Below are 25,261 nucleotides of genomic sequence, written 5' to 3'. Positions count from 1 at the left end.
CTTAAGGGCGTGTTTCCCCTGTCGGCCGCAGACGGGTTGAGTGATAAATCGATTTACGTTCTGGCCAATGAGGGTTGAAAGTGGCGCTTTCTGATTGGCCCGTAGCTAGACCACTCCCACTTCGTTAATAAAGGTTTCGGGCGAAAGCCCGTTTCACTGTGCCACAATTTCCGTTTGAAAGTATGTTTGCTTCTACTCGCTAAGAGATCCACAGTTGCGATATTTTCGAAACGCAATCGTGTCTTTATTCTTCTAATCTATCATCTTCAGACTTTACATTCGTATCTCAATCTTCTATGAATTAGATTAGATGAAGAAGGTGAACTAGATAAGGATGTTCAGATGTTGGTCTTTGAAAGTTGAGATATATTCTTCATGAAATTAATACACACAACAGACACATGAGTTTACCTACATTTCGTATTGAGCAAAGTTCATGTTGAACAGTTTTCACAGAAGTTTTCCTTAAAACAGTCCTTCACTCTCAATTAAGATATCTTCATAGATAGACTCTCAAACATGCTGCAACAAATTTTGTTTACAAAGCATTCAACAGAAGTCCAACATTTTCTATGTCCAAATGTATCTCGCGAAGAAACGCGAATAGGGAGAACAGGGTCCTGGATGGTCGAAAGCGTCCAGAAGGTGGCAGCGAAGATAGAAGAAATCCTGTCTGGAATGAAAGTTGTAGCTCCAGAAGCCAGATCTTTTCCCCGTGGTGAACCGGTCTGTCGTAGGCGTATCCGAGCGAGGCGTTGACATCGGTAGACCCCACCTTCGAGCCGGTAACTAGGGCTATGTCTACCCTGCTGGCTGTCTCAAAAAACCGACCAATCCGCGATGCGAGACGGCCACTGTCGGCGCGCAAAGTAGCGGAGGCGCCTTTGTTACGAGGGGTCGTTGGGACGAGATCGTGGAAAAGAAGAGACGGAGAGAGTGGGGTTGTACGCGCGTCGCGTCGAAAGGGAGGCAGGCAGGCAGCCGTCGAGGAAGAGAGAAGGGGTCCTTTCCCCGGCGAGGAGGGGGCAAACAGCGTCGGAGGGGGTGTGGGGTCGAGTAAACGCCACCCTCCGCGAGATGGTACGTGTACGCGGGCGCCCGCGCGTGTGTGGGTGCGTGTACGGCGCCCCCGGGGGGTTTCCCTTCTTCGTTGGCTGTCGCGCAGTCGAGCAACCCTGTGCTGCTCGCCAGCTCAGTTGCCCATCGCCGCGACGACGACACGGTTGCGCCACGACGACAGGCCAGACGTCACCGTAACCGGGACTACCCCCGAGAGCAGCCACGTTGCTTCTCTCTCTCTCTTTCTTTTTTCTTTTCCGTACGTTCCGCTCTCGAACCACCGTGTTACGCGCGACCGCAGAGTATCAACTCGCCACGCGGATTCAGCCAGTCTGGAAGTAAGCCGTGCCGCCGGTGCTGTCACTCGGTTGTTGCCTCCGACGTTCTCTGTGTTGTTCCGTATTACGATCCAACTGTTGGACGAAGGTTTGTACGTCGTCGGGGATGGATGGACGTTGAATCGTCCGAGACGATCCTTGACAAACAGAAGATCCCGGTGGTGTGCCTTCCTGTCAGGAAATAGGAGGCGAGCAGAAGACTCTGTTTTGTCTCGTGAAATTCGATCCAAACCGCGAGGAGAATGAAAGGAAGCGGTTCCATGAATTTCCATGCGCATCGTTGAGGTCCGAGAAGAGTTTTGTTCTGGTGGCCAGGGACGATGAATGGAACCTATAACCGCGATATCGGGAGAGTGAATAGAATTCCTGGACGCAGATAAGGTTCTGATTGTCTCGAGATTTCGGCGTGAGAAAGAGAGAGAGAAGTATTATCGAGTAACTTCGACTACCGGTCGGTTCGACGAGGAATCCGTACCTGAACACAACGAATCTTCCATTCAACGAACAGACTGGACGAATGTGTGCCGTTAGACGCGTAGTTTCTACACGGTAATTTGTGTTTAAGTGCAAAACGAAACGCGAGGCGATTCGGTTGGCTCGAAGAGTCGATCCACGTATCTCGAGTTGCCGTCGCTCGCCGAAAGCTGTCTTCTTCGCGAAAACGCATCAAGGATTTTTACGTCCACAACGAAGATTAGCCGAGAACACAGCCCAGTAAGCTTTCCACCAATTTTCTATGCACGACAATCTTTCGATTTCAAGGGATCTTCGATGATGGAGATCTATGAGAACACTTAGGATCACCGACGGGACTCTGATCTCGATCTAGCTCAAACTGTTCCGTATATTTTTTCAAACTAAACGAACCGTTCGATTAGCGATCCCTTCGTAGCGGGCCTATATTAATTTTCAACGTTCGTCGAGCCCAGCGTCGGCGGGGACATCGAAATAGCGACGCGTACGCTCGCCACAAACCGTCGGATGCCGAGCGAGCGTTATGTCAGGGCCTAGCCGCGACAAAGGACTCGTTTCGCTTCCTCTTCTCGTCGATCTACGTGAAAAACTCTCCTCCGATTTCTGATCTGGAGTTTGCGTTCCGAATAACCTGTCAGCCACCTCCCATCGCTTAAAAACAAAGTTCCTACGAATCGAGACACGAAGCAACGATCAAACTTTTCTCAATCCTAGCAAGAATACAAGGAAGTTAACTCGAAGAACAACGATTTCCGTGAAGCCTGTTCCGTCAACGAGCCTGTCAAGGATGCTCCATTGACAGGGACACACTAGAGACTAGAAAATATTCGTTAAAAGAGGGATCACGATCGGAAAATGTCGTTTTGAGTCGATAAGATTATCGACAAAGACGCAAAGATGCCGCAGCGATCGCCGTTCGCGATCCAAGAGCTGCTGGGGCTGAACGGTACCGGAAACGGAAGCGGTACCGATCGCGGCTCGCCCCAAGGATCACCGCCAGCCGGCGTCTCCGCCGTTTCTTACGCGCCCGCGGCGCCTCATCACAAACTATGGGACTACATGCCCAGCCTCACCAATCATTTGGGCAATCTGGGCAATCTTGGGAATCTGGGCAACCTGACCGCCTCGCGGATGGCTTACCTGAATGCGCAGGCGGCCGTCGCGGCTGCCTTCCTGCCGCCGCCCCACCCCCACCCGGCCCACCACGTACCGCATCATCAGGTACATCAACCGGGACAACTTCCGGCCTCACCGGCCGGCGTCAACGTGCATCCGGCTGCTCACGCGCAGCATGTACTTCCGGGAACCGCAATCACCGCGAATCATCATCAGCACAGTCCGAATCAGCACACGCCACCCCATGGTGAGTTCACGACTTCCTTTCTTTCTGTCTTACAGATTCCGGATCAGTTTTACCTCCGCTTCGTCTAGATTTTTATTTTTTATTTAGTGAGTTGGATCTTTTATTTCCTCTTCGTTCATTTCTTTGCTTGAAACTGGAGCTAGATGCGGACTCCGAGTTGAGTTTTTTTGAGTTTCTGGGGGTGAGATTTCTAGAGTAGATGGTCAAGAAAGCTTTTGTATTGCATGCTTCATTACTTGTGACTTAGGCAACGATGTATGTGAAATATTCAGACGTGTCTTCTTATTATAACAGATAGGGATACAGATTTTAAACAAGAAAATTGAATAATTCCGATTATGAACGTCGTCGAGAATTAAGGAACGGGTGTAACTTTTGCAAACTGCTTATTTGCAACTCAGCTTCCCTACGTAACTCGTCATTACCGTTAATACTCGCCCCCACCCCCGTTAATTTATAGATGACGATTAAAGATGACATTGTTTCCGTCATATAGTTCCGCTCGCGAGACGCGGCCCATTGTGCTTCGACAATTATAGCCGTGCCATTTATTCCATGAACGGAGCCTCTAACTGTTCCTTTCATTCGCCGGCCTATGGAGAATTGATAATTAATTTTATACAAACCGTGCAGGTATTGTGCCCGAGTAACAAGCAAACCACCGCGATTCAATCTTAACGCGTTCTCGTTAAGACCCAACATCTTGGCGACGTTGCGCGTAGAAAAACCTTCGGAACTAAGGCGTCTGGCCGGTCGTTAGACGCAAATTTTACAATAAACAAATTATAAAGTGACCCGATGTTTTTGAACGGACCGCAGCCGGCTATACAAGACCTTCCCTTTACAAGCTACTCCTTGCAAGAGTTTAAGCGGGGCGAGAAACCAATTAAAAAAACACGCGGTCTCCAGCCATTGATTCCACGTGTTATTACCCTTTGCGGAATGCCTCGATTTTAATTTGCATTTCAGAGATTTCCAAAGGAAACTTTCGTAAAATTGCTAGGTTTGCTTTTACTTCCAATAAACAGTATCATTAATTTTACGTTTGAAAGGGGGTTACAGAGGGGTTCTCTGGGGAGTCACGATTAATATTATTGAAGATGGTAAACAGGAAGATTAATATTAAAAATGTAACGATAAAGAGTAAGTTCGTTTTTGCCAGTTATGTGACCTCACAGATCACAATAACACTAATCGATCTTTGGACGAATCGACCGCCAACGATGAAGAGTAAATTAATAGGCGTGTATCCCGCCATGAAACGAGCACTTAACGCACACCACTCATGGCTATCGCTTAACAGAGAGCCACTCAAGATCGTGTTACCGAAAATCGACTCACACCTTGTATCCACGTGCGAACTTCTATTGTATCGTTCGCAGGGAGCAGACTTTTGGGGGAAAAATCGAGGAAAGCTGACCCAGCTTCACGCCTCGGTTCACTTTTCCTTCATTTGTGTACAAACAACTCGAATTGACCAGCTGAATCGACTGACCCATCGATTCGCGGTGAAAACTGTATTGTTTCTCTTTTCGTTAACGTCAAGATACGTTAACTGAGACGGAGAGCGAGGGAAAGAAAGAGGGTAGTTGGGGTGAGCGCACTGTGGGAATTGAATATTTTTGTCAGAATAATCCCCAACGTTATGAATAATTAGTGGTATAATGAGTTGAGTGTTGGGCAGACCTGCAATGTCTCACCAAAACACAAAGAGCCTCGACAAAACGTAAAAATGGCCGTGCTCTCGCAAACTGTTCTCAACCTACACCGACCCCTAAACTTCGTCCTCGTGAGAATCTCAATCACTCAATATTAATGCAAATCAGCTACATTCGCTGACCACAAAATTTCGGGAATTTACAGGAAGATTCAGAGTCTCAATTTTTTTATTCCTCATCTTTCTAGACACCTGGTGTCATAATTAACTCAATCATTAAAACTAAATTTTACGACGTTGAGGTTCTTCCATGTTAAACTTATTTCCATCATCTTCAAACATCTTTGAGACACGTCATTCAGATTGTGAAGCAAAGAAAAGGAAAATGAGAGTTTTCGCGATAGGCATTACCGTAATAAGAGGGTATCACGATCCGGAGCGTGGATTTTGTCCTGTATAACGAATTTTGAGAACGATTTTCGGGTGTCGGGTTCCCGGTGTAGCACAAAGGATCTGCCCTTCCATTCAAACGTCACTCTAGCACCTCGTCTTACAGTACAGCATTTATTTGCCGCGCTTCATTCGTTCCTTTTTGTCTTAAATCTTGGCCAGACTTAAAGACGAGAGCACAGAGGCGAGCCAACTGCTCTCAATTTATCCTCGATAATAATCATATCGATCGATTTCGCGTTGGTTGAAAAAACAGACGCAGGATCTGTCGCGTGGAACGCAGCCCTTGAACGCTGTCTGGCTGGTTCGTCGATTAAAAGTCCTTTGTTCTTCGCTTATAATGGACCCTCGTCCACGAAAATTTCGGAGCGAGCCTGCAAGTTGTTTGCACACTTCGAGTCGAAAACTTTCAAACTTATCTCGCTAACTTCGACAGCTGATACAAAAATAGGTTACCTTAATCAATTCTTTATACTTAGGTCGAGGAAGTTTATAGACTCTCGGATATTTAAGGAATAGGGACGTACTTAAGGAAGGTAAAAATACCCTCTGTCTGTATTTACTGTATAAGTGCTATAAGTATTAATTTGCTTTTAAGGAATAAGTTCAGATAAGTCTAGAAAGTTTATGATGTATATGATAAGTCTAGAAGGTTTGTATCTGTAAGCAGTAGCGTTTAAACGAAGGTGTAATTAATATGTGTACGCGGAGGTTGTAACAAGAATAAAAATTGTTGGCGAGGACGCGACGGGGACAAAAGAGCAGGCGATAAACAGCGACAATGAATAGGAGGCGGTGGTAAATGGGGAATCATCGATTCGCTTGGCACCGCGTTAATCGTTAGGATGAAGAGAGGGCCAGAATGCAGGAACTCTGCGGATCGCATTGTCTAAGAATTCCGAGATTCGCGCCGGTTCGTTTCGGGCTTTTGCCTTTCCAACGGCTTGTATAGGAGCGCCTCTCTCTCTCTCGTACCCTCACTCCGCTTTTTCGGTTCGTTTGAAGTTGGCAATCAACTAGATTGCCTATCAACGCCTGAGAAGTCTCCTTGCACCACTCCTGTCGGTCCAGTCCTTTTCTTGCTTTTGCACCCTCTCCTCCTCTATTACACCCTCACACACGGCCACGCGACAACGTTGTTCTTCGTTTATTCCCTCCTCGTTTCCTCTCGCATCTATCCCACCCTTTCACCTCTTTCTCCTACTTTCCCCTCTCTTCGTCCTGGTAACACATCTCCGATTCTGCAAAACGTGGCGCAATCGGTCCACCATTGTTTCCGTGTACCCTTCTCATCCTGAGGGAACGTCAAGAACGCCACAAGCGGCTGACCATTTTACTCGAAGACATTCAAAAATCCACAAGCAGTTGATAAAAGTCTTTCAATATGGCTTTCGGATAGGGTCTGGCTCAGAATTTCCCTTGCATTACAAGATCGATTGAAGGTTCATCGAATTAAGAGAAGTGGTTGGTTTTATTAGCGTAGTTTCTTTCGAAATAACGGATTATACGGGTGGTGATTGATCGACGATAGGCGTCGAAGAAATCCGGGTCCTCGTCTCGAGACCAGATCGAGGCGTCGGTTTCGTAGTGGGCTAATTTGAATTGCGACGGCTCTTACACACACGCGATCACGCGGAATCGGTCGTTGAAGGCGCGGAAATACAAGGCGCAACACAGAGGGCTAGGGGTTATATAGGTGTTCGTGTCGCGAGTCTCTTATACTAGTCCGCGACCACTTTTCCCGGAAACAAAGCCGGGCGAATTCATAATCCGCTAATTTGTTCAAGATTTTTTGCTCGAGTGGCGGCGCTTGCTTTGTCGCGGATCCCAGCGTGTCGAAGCCGGGCGCGCGTGGGGCTCGCGTTCAAGCCGCTTTGAAGTACTAATCAGTATCGACCTGCGCCTACAGGCCGCACCCCTTATCCGTGCTTACACCCTCGCCTACCGCCCACATCCACCCTCTCCTTCGCGCAACACCCCGACCACGGAATTTCTCCCTTTCATTCTTTTCCTCGACTTTCCGTCAGAGGCGTGACGGATCAACGGATACGTCAGCCGGAAGTCTATCCCGTTGCCATTTCGATTTCCCAACGATGCACCCCTTTTCTTACGATCGCTTAGACACCGCATTACACTACGTACTCCATAAAATACTAAAGCTACTATGTTCCAAATTATTATTGTTTCAATAGTTATTTTATGTAATCTTTGTTGAAACATCAGTCCTAAATTGTGTAGAATACTCGAAATATTTGTGGGCAACAAAAGGTGTAAAGTATCGAATATGCATGCTGAAATTAATCGATTCGTCTGGAAAGAGAAAAGCGTCGCAGGTTGGCTAGCTGACTCGGCTTATGCAATTGTGAATGCAAATTAAACGAAATTAAACAGTTAATTAAAGCACCCGGCGCCCCCGGGAGAAGTTAATTGAGATTCTTGGGAGATTTGTCGCGCGGAATGTCTTAATTTAGTCCCTTAAGCGCCCTAACTCGCCTTAACAACTTAGAATAATTGGATAACACTGCCAGGGCGTACTCACCGTCACAAGTAGGAAAATTCAGTCTCTCGGCACGGAGAGATGCTTTTTCATTCTTTTTTCTTCCCCTTCATCTCTTTTTCGTTTTTTTTTTACAAAACGAGTCACGATTCACCTGCATGCTTACTGCCATGTTCTCTGTTACGTTTGCGTTAATCCTTCAATCGATCAAGATTAACCTGCATATTAATACTGTAAAATTGACCTGCCTGTAAATAGAGTAAAATTAACCTATTTATAAATACTGTAAAATTAACCTGCCTGTAAATAGTGCAAAATTAACCTGTCTACAAATACTGCAAAATTAACCTGTCTACAAATTCTGCAAAATTAACCTGCCTGTAAATAGTGTAAAATTAACCTGTCTATAAATACTGCAAAATTAACCTGCCTGTAAATATTATAAAATGAACCTGTCTATAAATACTGCAAAATTAACCTGCCTGTAAATAGTGTAAAATTAACCTGTCTATAAATACTGTAAAATTAACCTGTCTATAAATACTGTAAAATTAACCTGTCTACAAATACTGCAAAATTAACCTGTCTATAAATACTGTAAAATTAACCTGCCTGTAAATACTGCAAAATTAACCTGTCTACAAATTCTGCAAAATTAACCTGTCTACAAATTCTGCAAAATTAACCTGCCTGTAAATAATGCAAAATTAACCTGTCTACAAATACTTCAAAATTAACCTGTCTATAAAAACTATGTTTAATTTCGAATTTGTTATTAAAGTAGGTGTATTGTTCATACAGGAAAAGAGAATTCCATTGATTGACCAAAGGTTTACCAACTCCCCAATGTATCTTCAAACTTCTGAATCGAAAATTAACCTGTAGTTATAAATGTTGTGTTGAGTTTCGAACTTGTTATGAAAGTAGGTGTACAATTGTTCAAGCGAGAAAAGAGCTATTGATCGAGCACAGTTTTCCCAGCTCAGTCAGAAATGATTTTCTCTCATCATTACGCTCTGGTCGCGGTGTCAATCATACCCACCCTCGCCTAATCGCGTAATCCGCTCGAACAAACCAATCCGGGGAACGCGAGGAAAATCTCTTCTGCGACTCGAACTTTCCGCAGGAAATGGAATGGAAATTACGAATCGGTTATATCAGAATCTCACAAGATAAAAAATCTGCAATCAATGTATTAGCCTCTGTACTTTGTAATATCCCACTTCGTGTACAATTACGAAAGAACTTATTTGATCTAAGAATTACATCCTGCAGTAAAGTTTGAACGAAAATATGCGAAAAATGTTTGATATTTAGGTTAGATTTGACGTAGGTTTGTTTGAAAAGGAAAAGTAGTAACAGAAACGTTGTCTGAACGGATAATATAAATCTGCCTATCGATCAACCCTCCTGGCAAAGTCATGCGCGCTAACCGGTCGGTGTAAAGCACAGCACGTTTCATCGTAACGTAAGCATGCGGCATTATTTCAAGTCTGTGCACAGAGTACTTAGAGGTGGTAGGTCGACTATCAATCGGCCTTTTCGCGCCTGCTCTACGCTCACCTCGTAAATTTTCACCCTTTGACACGCGCCTAATACGAGCCCCTTTCGGGTGTTACGCTCGTTCCGATGTTGGCTGGTGGTGTTAACCCCTCGGGAGCTGCGGGACGTTAATGAAATAACACGGGAATTAGTCTCGGACATTACCGGCAAACTATGTCCATTATCGCGACTCGCTTGCGCGTACAAACGCGCCAAGTTTCTGCTCGATATTCCGCCGAGTTTCTGGCCAACGTTTCTGCCAATCGTGGCCGAGCCGGGCGACGCGATCGCTAATTAGTGGGTGTGAATTGGTGGATTCTCGTCGGGATTCGGTTGCTTGATCGATGAAAATTAAGGGAAATTGACTGTAATTGTAGTTATCGGCGATCGCTGGATCGAGGGGGTGCCTCTACTGACTTCCACTTGGTCTCTATGTCGAATTATGCCGGTTATTCGTTGAATCGTGCGTTGCTTCATGGAAATTAAGGGAAATCAAGTTTAATTGTAATTATCGACGATCGTTGAATTAATAGTACTTCCAATTAGTTTCTATGTCGAATTAGTAGATTCGTGTCGAAACCACGCTATAAGCTTCTGCTCTAGTTTTTGATTAGACGTCTTCAATTAATATCGTTATTAATGCACTGTTCGAATCTTCTCAGATCCAATTTTACCTTCATCCAATATTCCACCTACATTTACTGCTCTCTTCGACAACGTTTCACCCCTTCCCTTATTACATCCACTCGTCATGCACATCACTATTGAAACATAATAAAAATTTGCCCTACAAGTTTCAGTTCAGCACCTGCTGTAATTTGTACAATTAATGATCGTTAAGTTCAAAACATGTCTGACATTTCAAGCTTATTTTAGTATTGCAATTGTGATTAGTTCTGGTGCGACTGTCAAAAGTTAATAGGTCAAAAGAATGAAGAAGACCTTAATCCAACATGTTTGCAAAAATGAATCTAAGTAAAACCGAGTGAAGGTTAAGCAAGAAAATTTAAATGAAAAGGCAAGAAAATTTAAGTGAAATTTAGGCAAGAAAATTTAATTGAAATTTAGGCAAGAAAACTTAAGTGAAATTTAAGCAAGAAAATTTAATTGAAATTTAGGCAAGAAAATTTAGTATAATTATTAAAGTAATTGTTTAAACACCTTTAAAGAAATATGAGCGTCAGTGGGTCAAAGGGAGTACAGCGTCCATTCTATGCGGCATCACGTTTTGCACCTAATTTTACACTCCCGGCTCGAAAGTAGGCAAGTAGCTCTTTTATCTCTGGGAAGGTCTCTTGAAGTTTTCCACGCTAAACCTCGTCTCGCCTTTGTACTTCTCCGCTATGTTCTTACGATCAAAAGCAGCGACAAAAATTGTGCGCGAAATCGATGCGGATCGTCCGGTCGATTGACCCCTGTAAAGCTGTAGGAATAAACGGAACCGCAAAGGAACAAACAAGGTGCGTGTCAACGTTCAACGTATCGTCTCGCGTTTAAACCTGGATGCGTGCGTAAACGCGCGTACACATGGACGATTCTCCGTAGACGCTTGCGTTGGTGTGCGTGGAGAACGGTGGTGTTAGTGGGCTTTCAAGCGAACGACCGTAAGTCGCTCAAATTGGTATGGATTTCCAGTCCAACACCTCGATTGTCCCATGTGAAGAGTGCTTCGCGAGCATACATGAATTCACGCCTCAGACACACGCGCGCCGTAGTCCTCCGTTTTCCCTCCCCCTCTTTCTCTCTTCGTTCCTCTTTCTTCGTCGTGATCGTCAACCCCGTGTTTTCTCCTCTCGCAGTTTCTCCTTCCTTCTCCATCGCGTTGGGCCTCGAATCTCGTCCGCTCTCTCGTGCGTTAGTCGCGGGCAAAATCTTGCTTGCCCGCCGTTGTATGAATGGGCACGCGGGTAACACATATACGCGCGCGTGTACCAGCGTTGATTGCGTGCCGATGAATGCGTTTTCACCCGTTCTCTCTAAGTAGCAGCTCATTCCGCGAGCCATGCTCTCTCTCGCGACTTGGAAAATGAAGGTGGCTGCCGCTTCTCTCCGAGGCTCTTCGGAGCCACGAGTGCGTGCGTGCCTACGTACCATCTCTGTCCGTTTCACCGTTAAGGGTGTCTTTCTCGACGCGACGGATCTCAGGACGCCACGGTTTATTTTTCCTTCGACCGCTCTCTCTTTTCACCGACGATACTCCGTTTTTGCCATTTACCCTGGTAATTATTTGCCGAGCCTGCCGGTCATGATTACCCACTGCTCGTTACTTGAATTATCCAGGAACGTTCGTGAAAGCTAATTCTCATTTTGTGTTCTCATGCATCGAGAACAAAATCTATTGCCTTCATAAGTGTCCTATTGTGTATTGTCTTCATAGGTGTCTTATTATATGTCTTTGATATACACACATCATATATGCACATATGGAATCGTTGGTCAAAGGTGAAGCTGTTAGTTGATGGAGGTCAATCAAGTCTTTCTGACCAACTGGTATATGCAAACCTTATATCCACATATCAAATCATTGATCAAAAGTGAAGATGTTGATTGACAAAGATTAATTGTATCTCCTCGTTCAACTGATATAAACAAGTCGTACATCCACATATGGAGTCGTTGGTCAAAAGTGAAGGTAATAGTTGACAGAGGTCAATCAAGTCTTCCTGTCCAACTGATATACACAAACTTCATATCCACATGTGGAGTCATTGGTCAAAAGTGAAGGTAATAGTTGTCAGAGGTCAATCAAGTCTTCCTGTCCAACTGATATACACAAACTTCATATCCACATATGGAGTCGTTGGTCAAAAGTGAAGGTAATAGTTGTCAGAGGTCAATCAAGTCTTCCTGTCCAACTGATGTACACAAACTTCATATCCACATGTGGAGTCGTTGATCAAAAGTGAAGGTAATAGTTGATAGAGGTCGATCAAGTCTTCTTGTCCAACTGATATACACAAACTTCATATCCACATATGGAGTCGTTGGTCAAAAGTGAAAGTGGTCGTTGACAAAAATTAATCGAGTCTTCCTGTGCAACTGACACATACAAATCTTACATCCACATATGGAATCGTTGGTTAAAAGTGAAGGTAATAGTTGACATAGATCAGTCGAGTCTTTCTGTCCAACTGACATAAACAAACCTTATGCCCACATATATCCAACATAAACTAATCTTCACACATTGGTGAAAACTAAAGATGATGAATAAGAATCATCAATTGAGTCTCCCTACCCAATATAAACTCTACCCAACAAATACGTCTGCCTATAATTGCTCAAAAATAAAAATGACGAACGACACAAATCAATAGAGCGTTAAACAGAGCATAGGACATTTCCTAATCCAGGTGACAGATGAAGAAAACGAGCTGACTCGACTCGCCTCGCCTTGATCGAAGGAAATTGCGCGTTGAACAGGCAGGACACGTTCGAACCGTGTCCTGAATGGGTCGACGCGAGCTAAGCATTCGGTTTCGGGCTAGAAAGAGGCCGTTGAAGGAGAGAGGCCGAGAGAGGAAAGGACGTCTTTCAAGGAGTAACCACAAATCCTAGTATAATACTAATAGGCACATAATAGAGTCAATAGGGCTTAGCCGCGGGACGACAATGAGATCCTGTCAAAATACGTCGGGTAACACGAAACCTAGGAAGTGGATTTTTCTCAATGGAAGGCCCCTGTCTTGTCACCACGCGCGGGCTGTGCCTTATTGTCGGGTTTTCAAAAAATCCGAAACCTACCGTGCATGCGATTGGGGTTTAAGTTTCACAGTAAGGATTTCGGGTACAGGAACGCGGGGAACGGATAATAACGGAGCGTGACACGCTTTCGATCCTCAAGTGAACAACGCTTTTCTGTGGTTTCGGGAAATTTGGGATCGGGAGCTGTAGAAGGGAATTTGGGAATTTGGGAATTCGCAAGGTTGGGAATTTGGGGATTTGGGAATTTGCAAGCTTGGGAATTTGGGGATTTGGGAATTTGCAAGCTTGGGAATTTGGGGATTTGGGAATTTGGAGATTTGGGAATTTGCAAGCTTGGAAATTTGGGGATTTGCAAGCTTGGGAATTTGGGGATTTGGGAATTTGGGGATTTGGGAATTTGCAAGCTTGGGAATTTGGGGATTTGGGAATTTGCAAGCTTGGGAATTTGGGGTTTTGGGAATTTGGAGATTTGGGAATTTGGGGATTTGGGAATTTGCAAGCTTGGGAATTTGGGGGTTTGGGAATTTGGGGATTTGGGAATTTGCAAGCTTGGGAATTTGGGGATTTGGGAATTTGCAAGCTTGGGAATTTGCAAGCTTGGGAATTTGGGGATTTGGGAATTTGGAGATTTGGGAATTTGCAAGCTTGGGAATTTGGGAATTTTGGAATTTGGGGATTTGGGAATTTGCAAGCTTGGGAATTTGGGGATTTGGAAATTTGCAAGCTTGGGAATTTGGGGATTTGGGAATTTGCAAGTTTGAGAATTTGGGAATTTGCAAATTTGGGAACCTGCAAGTTTGGGAACTTGAAATTTAGGACTTGAGGAATTTGGGAATTTAGGTATTTGAGGCATCAGGTGACGAGGACGAAATTTAAGATTTAGGTCCTCAAATTTCCAAGTGCTCAGATGCCCAGTTCCCCAGATTCCTACCACTCTACATCTCCAAACTCCTAAAAGAAATTACACTTGAAAATCTCTATACTCCAAGATCCTTAGATCCCGAGGTCGCTAGAGCTCTAAGTGGACCTCAAGATCATCGCTACATTTCCATCTTCCTATATCCAGAAGTTTGAAATAAAGTTTGAAGGGGTTGATCTAGCGTTAATCACCGATTCGTTGAAGTATCATTTGCTCTACATTTCCCATGGTCGCAACTCGTAGGCTTGTTAAGTGTTCCCAACGGCGGAGCATACTTTTCTGGGTTAATTTATCAAACAAACGCGCAAACTCGGCGCAAGCTCGGCATCCCCATTTTAAGACGGCGGCTCGTTAAAGTCGTTTGAGGGTGGAGTTCTGCCGCCCCCGTGGCCGTGCACTACAACCACCGCAGCCCCGTGTACCTATATCGAGCCTCGTAACCGAATATATTCTTGCTGGTCGTTCTTGAAACGCGAACTTTCCTCTCCTTCTCTCGTCCGCTTTGTCTCTTTGCCTCTTTATCGCTCCGTCGACCGGCAACCAGCCCTAACCTTCTTAGGAACGCGAGAATCTTTTTCAACCCCTGTTTTTCAACCGCGCGCCAACAGGGACGACTTTATTAGAAAATGGCCGTGGTGAAACGTCTTAATACGCGGACTTATTTTCCTTCCTAGGGCGATGAGCTCTGAAAGCGGTATTCCTCGCAAACGATGCTCGAATATTTTATGTACGTATAAATACGTTTCAGGAAATGAAAAAGCGTGTAGGCTGCGGGTGTCGACAAAGTGATTCAGAATCCGTGCGCGATTAACGGGCGCGTGGATTTGTTCTGTCGTGTGTTGGGCAATTAAATCCACCGAAACGGCGGAACTAACGAGTGAAACTTCAACGAACGTCTGCGCTTAGCAAGGATCCTACGGTTTTCAAAATTGCCTTCAATTACGAATATATCGCTGTTGTATAGCCCCGACGAGCCGGGGCTCGTCACTCGTTAAACGGGAAATCATGGAAACGCAATAATTAAAATTTTACGATTTCGCGAGCAACATCGCGCTTGTAATTCAACCTTTTTGACTTTTATTTTGGTCTGCCACTCTTTCCAGGAGAATCATACTGGCGGACCTTCCTTCTTCGATCTTTCTTTTATTTTTTAGTCAAAATCGTCTCAAGAATTTCTTCATTAAAAAATTCAAACTCACAGCAGTGCTTTTTTATGTATTTTATGAACTGATCTTCACCGATGTAATTTTCTCTGTTTGCACAGAAATTGTTTCATAAATTAACGGTGTTAAAAATGCGAGTGTAGAAGAACCCATAGAATTGGTAATTGGTATCAGGAGCGTGACAAATAATTAGGAAGGTTAATTAATTGCAGAGCATCAAAGTTGCGACGAGTTTAAATTTGATCTCGTGGAAGATTGATTCCCTGTTAATTTTCCAGGGGAAAAAATGCGAGGTCTGATAATCATTCTAACGAGGTGACCTAGGTCATGCCTCTGGTCCCGTGCGAAAGAGGACGCTGTTTTTTCTTTTTAATAAAATTTTAATTAATTAAATTACAGTTAATTCTCGTCGAGTCATTAAGGGTAGCGTATTCGAGACCAGTTATATAGTACGTGCATGTCTCTCTCTACCATTCCGGATCCCAAAGAGCATTGGAAGCTGGATGAAAAATGTCTTACTAGGCGCTAATGAAATAATTGTCGAGTTAATTTCGCGGAGTCGTTAATCAGGGTCGAGCGTCGAGGCAGCCACCGCATGCCACCCCCTTCGAACCACATTTCACGGAATTCTATTTCATTTTTAGATGAAATTTCGCTTCGCGCGATACACTTTATTCCCCGTTCTTTTACGCTATTTTTATTTAATATCTTCCGGGTTCCGCAATTACGATTCCCTTCGAATAATTATTGCCGCGAATATTCGCGTAATTTGCAATAACGAGGTATCGACGAACTCACTCGCGTTTCCGAAAGACAATTTGTAAACGATCATTATAATTTTTGTTGCAGGATACTCTCAATCGAAGAGTTCGTTTCCGAACGCCAGTCCAGGTAAGAATTTTCCGCGCAAAATTTCGTTTCATCAAGTAGCTTCGCTCTGAATTTCTCGAATTTAGTCGTGTTAAATTGTGCATAGGACCTCGTTTCCAGCTGGCACGTTCAAGTGGTTCCTCGAGTTTCAAAGGGGTAAAATTCGGTTCTGTTCATTTTCCGCGGAGCGGAAACGCTGAATCGATAAAGACGGCCAAACTATCGGAGGTTACGTTTTTCGCTCGAGTTCTTCCACGCGATCATCTTCAGCTTCTTCTAACTTTTCAAAAATGCGAGCAAACTTTCGATTCTGTATGCTTTCACCCAGAATTGAAAATGTTCTTCAAATCGACTTCTAACAAGGGTTCTTTCACGAGTACCCTCATAACTTTTTCTATCCTCCATTCAGCCGATTCTTTCCGGCTTTTTAATCGCATTAACCCAAAACTTTAACATTTAGATTACAAATAGGTGATATCATTTTTAGATTAGAGATGCAATTCGTGAATAATGCTGGCATATCAACTGCTAAGGGTTCATATAAACAAGTATTACGATTCATAACCGAGATTCATGATCGTGACAAGGCTACATTACTCTTGCGATGACGTCATGTAGTGGATGAGCGGGAAAACTGATTACGTATTCATACTCGCTATGACTCCGATTTTTCCGAGCCATTAAGTGGTTCTCGCCTGACCCGCAAAACGATGTCGCTCGAAACGAGGAACGACAGGTTGAGAATGATTACCGTGAACTTTACATTTAATGGGACCTTCAAAACTTTACGCGATTAAAGCTTTAAAAAGTTTATAAACTTCGGGTGGAATTTTGGGAGCCAGGTACGCGAAACCGTATATGGTTTTTTTCCGAACAATATAGAATTTCTTGTCAAAATATTTCGAGGGTGGACCACACCCCTAATCGGTAACGGGAGACTTCCGAAACGGGAGACCCGCCCACCGTTCAATTTTAAATCGCTGTTCCTTGGACTGTGATTCCTATTCGTACAAAGATGCCAGAAGAATTGACTGTTTCATTAAGAACTGAATATAACCGGAAGAGGAGTTTAAAAACATGCATCAAAGTGGAAGAGATTTTTGTATTGGCCAGCGTTTCCATTGCGTCAGCAGGCGAAACGGTTTGCCATCAGGATTACGAAGGATTCCGCAAGGACGAGACGAGAGGCGTCCTTAACGAGCAGCTTTCCGACAGAATTGGTTGTTTTAACAACTGTGCGCCACTTTGAGCTCGCTAGGCAAGAGAGAAGCAGCATCGGGGGAAAAGGGTAGGTAGGAGGCAAAGGACGAGACGAGGGTGGTAAAGGTAGGGAGAAAATACGCGGTTTTCGCGAGGACACGGCGCAGAGGTACGGGAGCTACCGTAATAGTCCAATTTGCTGGCAAAGGAAAATACCGGAGGATTCTGGGAGGTAAAAGGAGACCTGGAACGGCCCCGGGGCTGCCACTAGCAACGCTCAGAAAAGACGGCTAGAAAATTGGAGACGCGGCGAAACACGGAGGGAGCCTTTTCCGTGGAGGACCTGTTTTCCACGAGGGCACCTACTTTTCCTTTAGACCCGGTTTACTGGCTGACGTGATGTCAATTATACATGGGCTCCTAAAAAGACCACTGCTAAAACTCTCTGATACCGTGCACCCTTCTTACACATTTCTCAGCAATTCTTTCCTCGTACGTTTCAAGCAATGACAAGGTGCTAAAGGTTCTTTGTGTTGGCAATTAAAAATATTAACACTAAACCTACCGGCGTATATGTACTTAATCTGAGATGAAATATGGAGTCAAAAAATAAATGAACAAATGACAAAACAATTAATTCTTTATCTTGATGAAGATCAATGCAGATATCAGAAGAATCAATTCAACAAATTGTGTCATTTATAACAAGGATCTTGTGGACCGGTTTGGTAGTTTTAGTGTTAATCAAAGGGAGCAGTGTCTCAAACAGAAAATATTAACACTAAACTTACCAGTATATAATATGTACTTAATCTGAGATGAAAAATGGAGTCAAAAAATAAATGAACAAATGACAAAACAATTAATTCTTTATCTTGATGAAGATCAATACAGATATCAGAAGAATCAATTCAACAAATTGTGTCATTTATAATAATGATCTTATGGAACCTTTTTGGTAGTTTTAGTGTTAATCAAAGAGAACAGTGTCTCAAAGAGGTGAAAGTTACATCCATGACACGTCTCTGAATAACTTCATAAACCTGACAATCGAATAAATGCACCATAAGCTTTCCAGGTCGAGCCTCTTAAATCCTTCAGCCGTCAGTGTCCGATCATCTTATTTCCCAGTATCGATTTCACCGTTGCTAGTTTCCGTGAGAAGACATTGACGGTGTACGAGTGACGAGGAAGGAGAGTAGAAAGTTGCAAATAAAGATTTGCAAAACGGTACAGACCGAAGTTATGTATTTAGGGGGTAAAGAAATCTGGAGAAAACAATTTAGATGGTCGAGAAGAATTGTTGGAGAAGAGAGCTGGAGAGTGGCGAGGGTTAACTGACAAAGGGGTTAACCAACGATTCCTCGATTCGTCGCGAAAGAGATATTCTCTCTCCGAGTTGAAAACGGTTGAACGGTATAAATCGGAGGAACGGGCCCGCGTACCTCCGCGCTTCTTTCTTGCTTTTTTCCTTTCGTCACTCGTGACCGATTGTACCTATCATAGTGGCTCGAGATGCGCGTGTGTTCCCATACATCTCCTTTCATTCGAGAGACTCGAGAAGAGAAGTGGGTGGACGGTGCTGTTGGGGTGTCGCCGAGGACAGACAAAGAGGGGTTGAGTTGAACACGCGAGATGGAAAACGGGAGAAAGAGAGAAAGAAAGCGAGAAAAACGAAGGTGGAAGCGGTTGGAAGAAGGTGGCGGGAGAAGAACAGGGATGGAGAACGAACGAGCGAGAAATGGGTGCCGAGGGCTGCCACGTCGGAGGAGGCAACAAAGATATTAATTAAGAATTAACACGCGTACTGAAACCGCCCTTAATTAGTAACAGTCAGTGCCTGGAGCAGCGGTTTGTCTGCGCGAACCTGTACCAGTGGGTGCAGGGTAAACACGGGGAATGAATTGTGATGAAAACAGAGAGAGAGAGAAAATAATAATAATAAAAAAGCAACGGACGGTGATTCGCGAAGGAAAAATAATTTGCTTCGAATATTCTGCTGGCGAGGATAATAAAGAAAAATGGTTCGTGGCACCGTTTCTTCGATCGAAAGTGCAGATGACGATGGCGTTTTACGCGAAACGAAGTTTAAACGCGCGAGCACGAAAATAGAGACGAGGAGAAACCGAGGTGCAACGAGCGAAGGCCAAACGGACATAAAGGAAAAGCCTTCAAACGGTTTTCACTCGTGTCATGAAACATATGCTTTGATTACTCGGTGGAGCTCATTAGCACCGTAATAACATGAAACGGGTATACGCGAAAAGGGATACCTTAGAAACGGCTTAATACCAACGAAGAATTTCGCTTTACGACTTTTTCGTGGAAGGACACTCCGGATCGACTTAGCTATTCAACCGCTGCGCGTGCCAACCCTCTATGCATCAACACTTAACTGGCTGAAAGAAAAATTTACTCTTTCAACTAAATAGAATCGCTAACCCATCTTTAGCCCCATCAGCTAATTTACCCTTCTAATACTCTTTACCCTTCTAATTCTAATATCAACCGATCTAAGAAGAAAATAAACGTCGTGATTTCTCAGATCGATCGACACATTCTCTGATCACCCAGCTCTGAATATCTTCTCGTGCAAGAAGCAACGTGCCGCATTCAGAGCGCCCCGTTCAAAGCGTTCTACATACTTTGAATTTCTCTCTAGCGCTACTTTACATTCGGAACGCAATTATGGCGGGGCAAAATGGAACCCTTTCTAATAACCGGTTAAATTCATCCTCGTAAATGGCGTTGAAAGTTCGGTGAAAGGACGCTTATTTTTTAAATAGCGTTACGCGTTCTTGCGCGATGAATAGTTCTAGTTTCGAGTCAAAAGCTATCCTTTTGCACGTAACGCGTAGTGAATAGAGGTCATTAGCTTGACGGTATTTCTCCGTGATAGAATTTTCCTGTTGCCGGAAAGCATTCCAGAAGAATTTTCGAACGCGTTCTCGTTATCCTTTCATTGGCCAAGCTGTCGACTCGTAGCCGGGATCGATGCGTGTACCTATTGCGTGTGGAGCACGTGAAATCGTGACGTCACAGGCCGGAGGCCATTTTGACTCAGCTGGTCCCGACAAAAAGCAGCTCGAATGGCAGGACGCCATGTCCTGCGAGCATGGCAATACAATGAACAATGATCTGTGAGTCGGTGTGCGCCCCACGAACACCACTAAACCGTACATCGATTAACACGCATATTTGTCAGTGAAAGACCTCGCCAGCTCCGGTGCTGGAACTTCCACCCTTTCCAAGGGCCTTCTAATCGAACGTATCTACGAAGAAAGGGCTTACATTCGAATAAAACGTTCAAATTTTCAACCCTTCGAGGAATTAGCGAAATGGCTACCTGAAGATGCGAAAGGTTTAATAGCGTCACACTGAGAGTTAACACCCTTTGATCATATCCGGAGGAGGAGAGATCGAAAGACGTTGAATCGTTTCTCAGGAAATATTTTGACAGAAATGGGTGTGGTGGTTTTGGTTACCAAGCGACGGTCGCCCTACGGATCAAAGGAATTTCTTTTCCCCGGTTTTCGGTTTCACTGGCGCCACAATTTGTCAGCTGGCAACTTTTACCCCCCCGAATTCAGGAAAATTCGGTAATGAAGGTCAATGTGCGTTCGACCATTAAAGCGACACGACTCGCGGACGAATAAATATTATGCGGCTGAAAAATGCGCTTTCGAGCACATCCAGGCGTCCTCGACTCCTTGCGCGAGGATTGTGCCGATGAAAGAGGGTAGAGAGGTCGGGGTTGTCGCGAGAGTAGAGAAGCCCTCTCGCTGCCGTTCGTACAGATACACTGGCTACATTGTGGGTTTATAGGCTCATTGTGCGACTCCGTCACAGGGCATTGTCGTCCTTTTTTCGAGGGCCGGAGATTCACACCTTTTCACCGGTGCGGCGCGATTTTCCACGATGGGCGCGCGAACGAAACGCACCGCGCCGGTTCCATTGAGCGGAAGAGGGCGAGCCAACTCTCGTGGAAGGGACGACGACGAGAGAATCCGGTGATGGGATAAAGGGTGATGGAGATACACAGGACAGATAAGAACTAAACGCGAAGGAACGCGGAACCGGTAGAGGTTCGTCGGATTTATCGCGCGACGAATGGGGTTACACGAGCGTCTTTCTTTTCGACCGGCGTCGATGGGTCGGTTGAAATGAGAAAGACAATGATGGCTGTTTAAAACGGGGTGTTGAGGATGTGAGAGCTCTTCTGGATTAAATTTCTTATGGTTGTACGTTTGAAAGACGGATCTCGTTTCCTCGATTTAAAACGATGAAAATCATTTTCGAACCTGTTGCAAATATCCTGGTCACAAGTGCTAGAATTATTGAAGTGCTCTATTCTTACATTATAATGTGTTATTTCTGTTCTGGGAATTAACATATATTATTAAGAATAACACAGCTCCATTAGCTTGAGAACAGAGTTTCGTTACAAAATTTTCAGACAGCGTACGATAACTGATTATTCGATAATTGAGTTTGATCCCGTCGTTATTGTTATCGCTAGGATCGATTTGCCGGGACCTTATGAATTTGTAAGCAAAGAAATTTGAAGGCTTGCCAAGTCTCTCTTCTGGAACGGACAATTAGACTTTTCTCGTCGACCTTGAGGGGAGTCAACGAGACGTTGAGGAGTTTGTCCGACCGATCGTTAAGTCACCCCGTACCTTCGCCCTTGTTCTTTGTCGAGATTAGAACCCGGTGCTTCGAATAATATGCCCTTACCATATATAAACCTCAAATTTTCTTCTTCGCATTAACTCCACATATTCGCGAGATGCACCCCTCTTCAATTTTCATTCTGAGACCTTAAAATTATTATTGCACCTTGAAATTATTAATGTACCTTAAAATTATTAGTGCACCTTGAAATTATTAGTGTACCTTAAAATTATTATTGCACCTTGAAATTATTAGTGTACCTTAAAATTATTAGTGTACCTTGAAATTATTAGTGTACCTTAAAATTATTAGTGTACCTTGAAATTATTAGTGTACCTTGAAATTATTAGTGTACCTTAAAATTATTATTGTACTTTGAAATTGTTAGTGTACCTTAAAATTATTAGTGTACCTTGAAATTATTAGTGTACCTTAAAATTATTATTGCACCTTGAAATTATTAGTGTATCTTAAAATTATTAGTGTACCTTGAAATTATTAGTGTACCTTAAAATTATTAGTGCACTTTGAAATTATTAGTGTACCTTAAAATTATTATTGCACCTTGAAATTATTAGTGTACCTTAAAATTATTATTGCACCTTGAAATTATTATTGCACCTTAAAATTATTCTTGCACCTTGAAATTATTAGTGTACCTTAAAATTATTATTGCACCTTGAAATTATTAGTGTACCTTAAAATTATTAGTGCACCTTGAAATTGTTACTGTACCTTAAAATTATAAGTTGACTTTACCGTAAAATTGTTTAAAAGAAAAAAGAAGAGGATGAATTAAAAAGAACAGCGGTGACAGCGAGGCTAAAGTAGGAACTAAATTTAGGTCGACATGTGCGTACGTAACGTTTGTCTGGCGCCAAGGAACAAAATATGTAGTTCGCTCACAAAAATATTAGGTTACTCCGAAAACAGCCGGCAGTCAACACTCTCCTGAAGCGTTGCACGTGGCGTGGACAAATTAAAACGGATTCCCATGGTAGTTTCCAACCTGGAGACAGAGGCAAGTCGATATTAATTCACTGAGCCGATCGTGATCGATTATTCGGGCAGACAAGGAGCGGAACAATTTGCAGGCAACAATCGACAAACGCGAAATATGATTCGTTGCGAAGATCTGTGAAGTCTGCAACGGCTATGGGGGACGATTAATTGCGCCATTGAGCGAATAGTGTGTATTGCCGGTATTATCCGAATCGAACATAGCACGCCACTCGGAGAATAATTATGAAATCATTCACTCGTGGAACAATTTCGAGCGGCAGTTCTCTGCTTTTCATTTAATTCCCGATGTTTAGCCGCTCTATTTTCAAAGGGTGCCGTGCACAGCTTTGTTAATTCGCGTCACTGAATCGATTCGAACGAGTGCTACTCTAACCCCTCTTTCTCTCTAAAACGTGAAATTATGCAAATTATTAAAACACGTTCGATTAGCGCTCGAGAAGTGCCTCTTCGATTTTTCACCCTGCACACAGTAGTGCTTACGCTCTTTACAAACTCTGCTCAACAAATATTTGTAATTATTTACAGCATATAATATCAACTACTGCTCGCTCTGCTTCGTTTAGAAGAAATAAATTGAAATACTACGCGTGGTAAATACTTCTAAATGTTAGCTACGGGCTAAAAGAGGTTCATCGAAATGATCGTAACGAGACGTGAATGACGAGGAATCGTATCGTTCCCCGATAAGTTATATTTTTGTCCAAGAGTGACGGAACGTTGGCTCCGCGCTCTCCAATTATTAGAACCCCAAGCAGTGGTGTAACAAGTTTGCGACCCTCGCGTCTCCATCGAGCTGGGATTTGGTAGGGGTTGCTTGAAAGCTTGCAGCGTGTGCCGCGTAACGTGATCGCGCCTCGACTCTTATGAATACCGTAAATTTTACGCGATACGTTGCCGACAATTTCGCCCGGTCATCAGCATAAAATCTATTCCACGTTTGCCAGGCAAAATGAAACCCGTAGGAAGCTCGACGGAGATTTACGAAAGTACGCTCTCGCGTCGATTTCGATTTCACTTCCCCGGGTTAGGAGCGACGATTTTCCACGCGCAATTTTCGCGACGAACAATTATTCAGCGGCTCTGGCCACTTAGCTCTCCCGTTAACGAGTGAGTTTTGTCCCGTCGTGTCCGGGATTCTTTCGCGATTCTCTAATTAAAAGCTGGCGCCCGTCACGTGGCTTCGCCAACGTTTTTACCGGTTCTGTGACGTGCTAATAGTCCGACTGGAGAGGACCAAATTAATTTGTACGCGTTTTTTACTACCGGAGCCGTCATCGAATTAGGACCTTTTTACGATGACTACACTCTTCAGTTTACCTACGGTCGCCGAAAGTCAAGCTTCTGACAATAGTTTAGGGATTTGGACTTCTTTTTTGTTTAAGAAATGACAAGATGACAAGTTGCAGCCGAAAGTGAAGTTGTAGCTGCTTGTGATAAAAGTTTAGGGATATGGACTTATATTCTTTGTTTAGGAAATGACAAGATGACAAGTTGTAGCCGAAAGTCAAGTTCTAGCTGTTTGTGATAAAAGTTTAGGGGTATGGACTTATATTCTTTGTTTAGGAAATGACAAGATGTGAAGTTGTAGCTGAAAGTCTAGTTGTAGCTGCTTGTGATAAAAGATTAGGGATTTGGACTTCTTCTTTGTTTAGGAAATGATAAGATGTCAAGTTGTAGCTGAATGTCAAGTAATAGCTGCTTATGACAAATGTTTAGGGATTTGGACTTCTTCTTTATTTAAAAAATGACAAGATGTACAGATAATGAAAAGTTTATTCAATTAACGCTGGTAACAAAAAGCTTGTGGCTACAAGAGTGCAACGCGATAGAGTCATGGATTAATTGAGGCTATAGACAAGAATATAGGCTAACATTACTAATTTGAAATAATATGGTAGAAGTCAGATATGACACTCTTAAAATTATGGAGACCTTCAGGTCCAAATGAATGCATCTCTAATTTGAGATAGTATGGCAAAAGTCAGATATGATACTCTTAAAATTATGGAGACCTTCAGGTCCAAATAAATGCATCTCTAATTTGAGATAGTATGTTAAAAGTCAGATGTGATACTCTTAAAATTATGGGGACCTTGAGGTCCAAATGAATGCATCTCTAATTTGAGATAGTACAGTAGAAGTCAGATATGACACTCTTAAAATCATGGAGACCTCCAGGTCTAAATGGATGCACCTCTAATTTGAGATAGTACAGTAGAAGTCAGATGTGATACTCTTAAAATTATGGAGACCTTCAGGTCCAAATAGATACATCTCTAATTTGAAACAGTATGGTAGAAGTCAGATATGACACTTAACATTATGAA

General features: G+C 43.6%; 1 protein-coding gene across 2 annotated transcripts in view; it reads left to right on the top strand.

Moving 5' to 3' along the window:
- Positions 1 to 1,155: 1,155 nt before the first annotated feature.
- Positions 1,156 to 25,261, top strand: part of LOC100883611 (uncharacterized) — a 54,628-nt gene continuing 30,522 nt past the window's right edge. Inside the window, exons 1-2 of one of the 2 annotated variants that reach the window (XM_076539842.1) lie at positions 1,156 to 3,234; positions 16,017 to 16,058. In XM_076539842.1, the coding sequence (XP_076395957.1) occupies positions 2,769 to 3,234; positions 16,017 to 16,058 (508 nt within the window). In that variant the 5' untranslated portion in view covers positions 1,156 to 2,768. The remainder of the gene's footprint in view (positions 3,235 to 16,016; positions 16,059 to 25,261) is intronic. The other variant, XM_076539843.1, reaches the window with a different exon arrangement.

This window comes from Megachile rotundata, chromosome 14, assembly GCF_050947335.1.
Source record: "Megachile rotundata isolate GNS110a chromosome 14, iyMegRotu1, whole genome shotgun sequence".
In the NCBI taxonomy this organism is placed as follows: domain Eukaryota; kingdom Metazoa; phylum Arthropoda; class Insecta; order Hymenoptera; family Megachilidae; genus Megachile; species Megachile rotundata.
The sequence above is the reverse complement of the archived record's forward strand: the minus strand, read 5'-3'. Positions and strand labels throughout refer to the sequence as shown.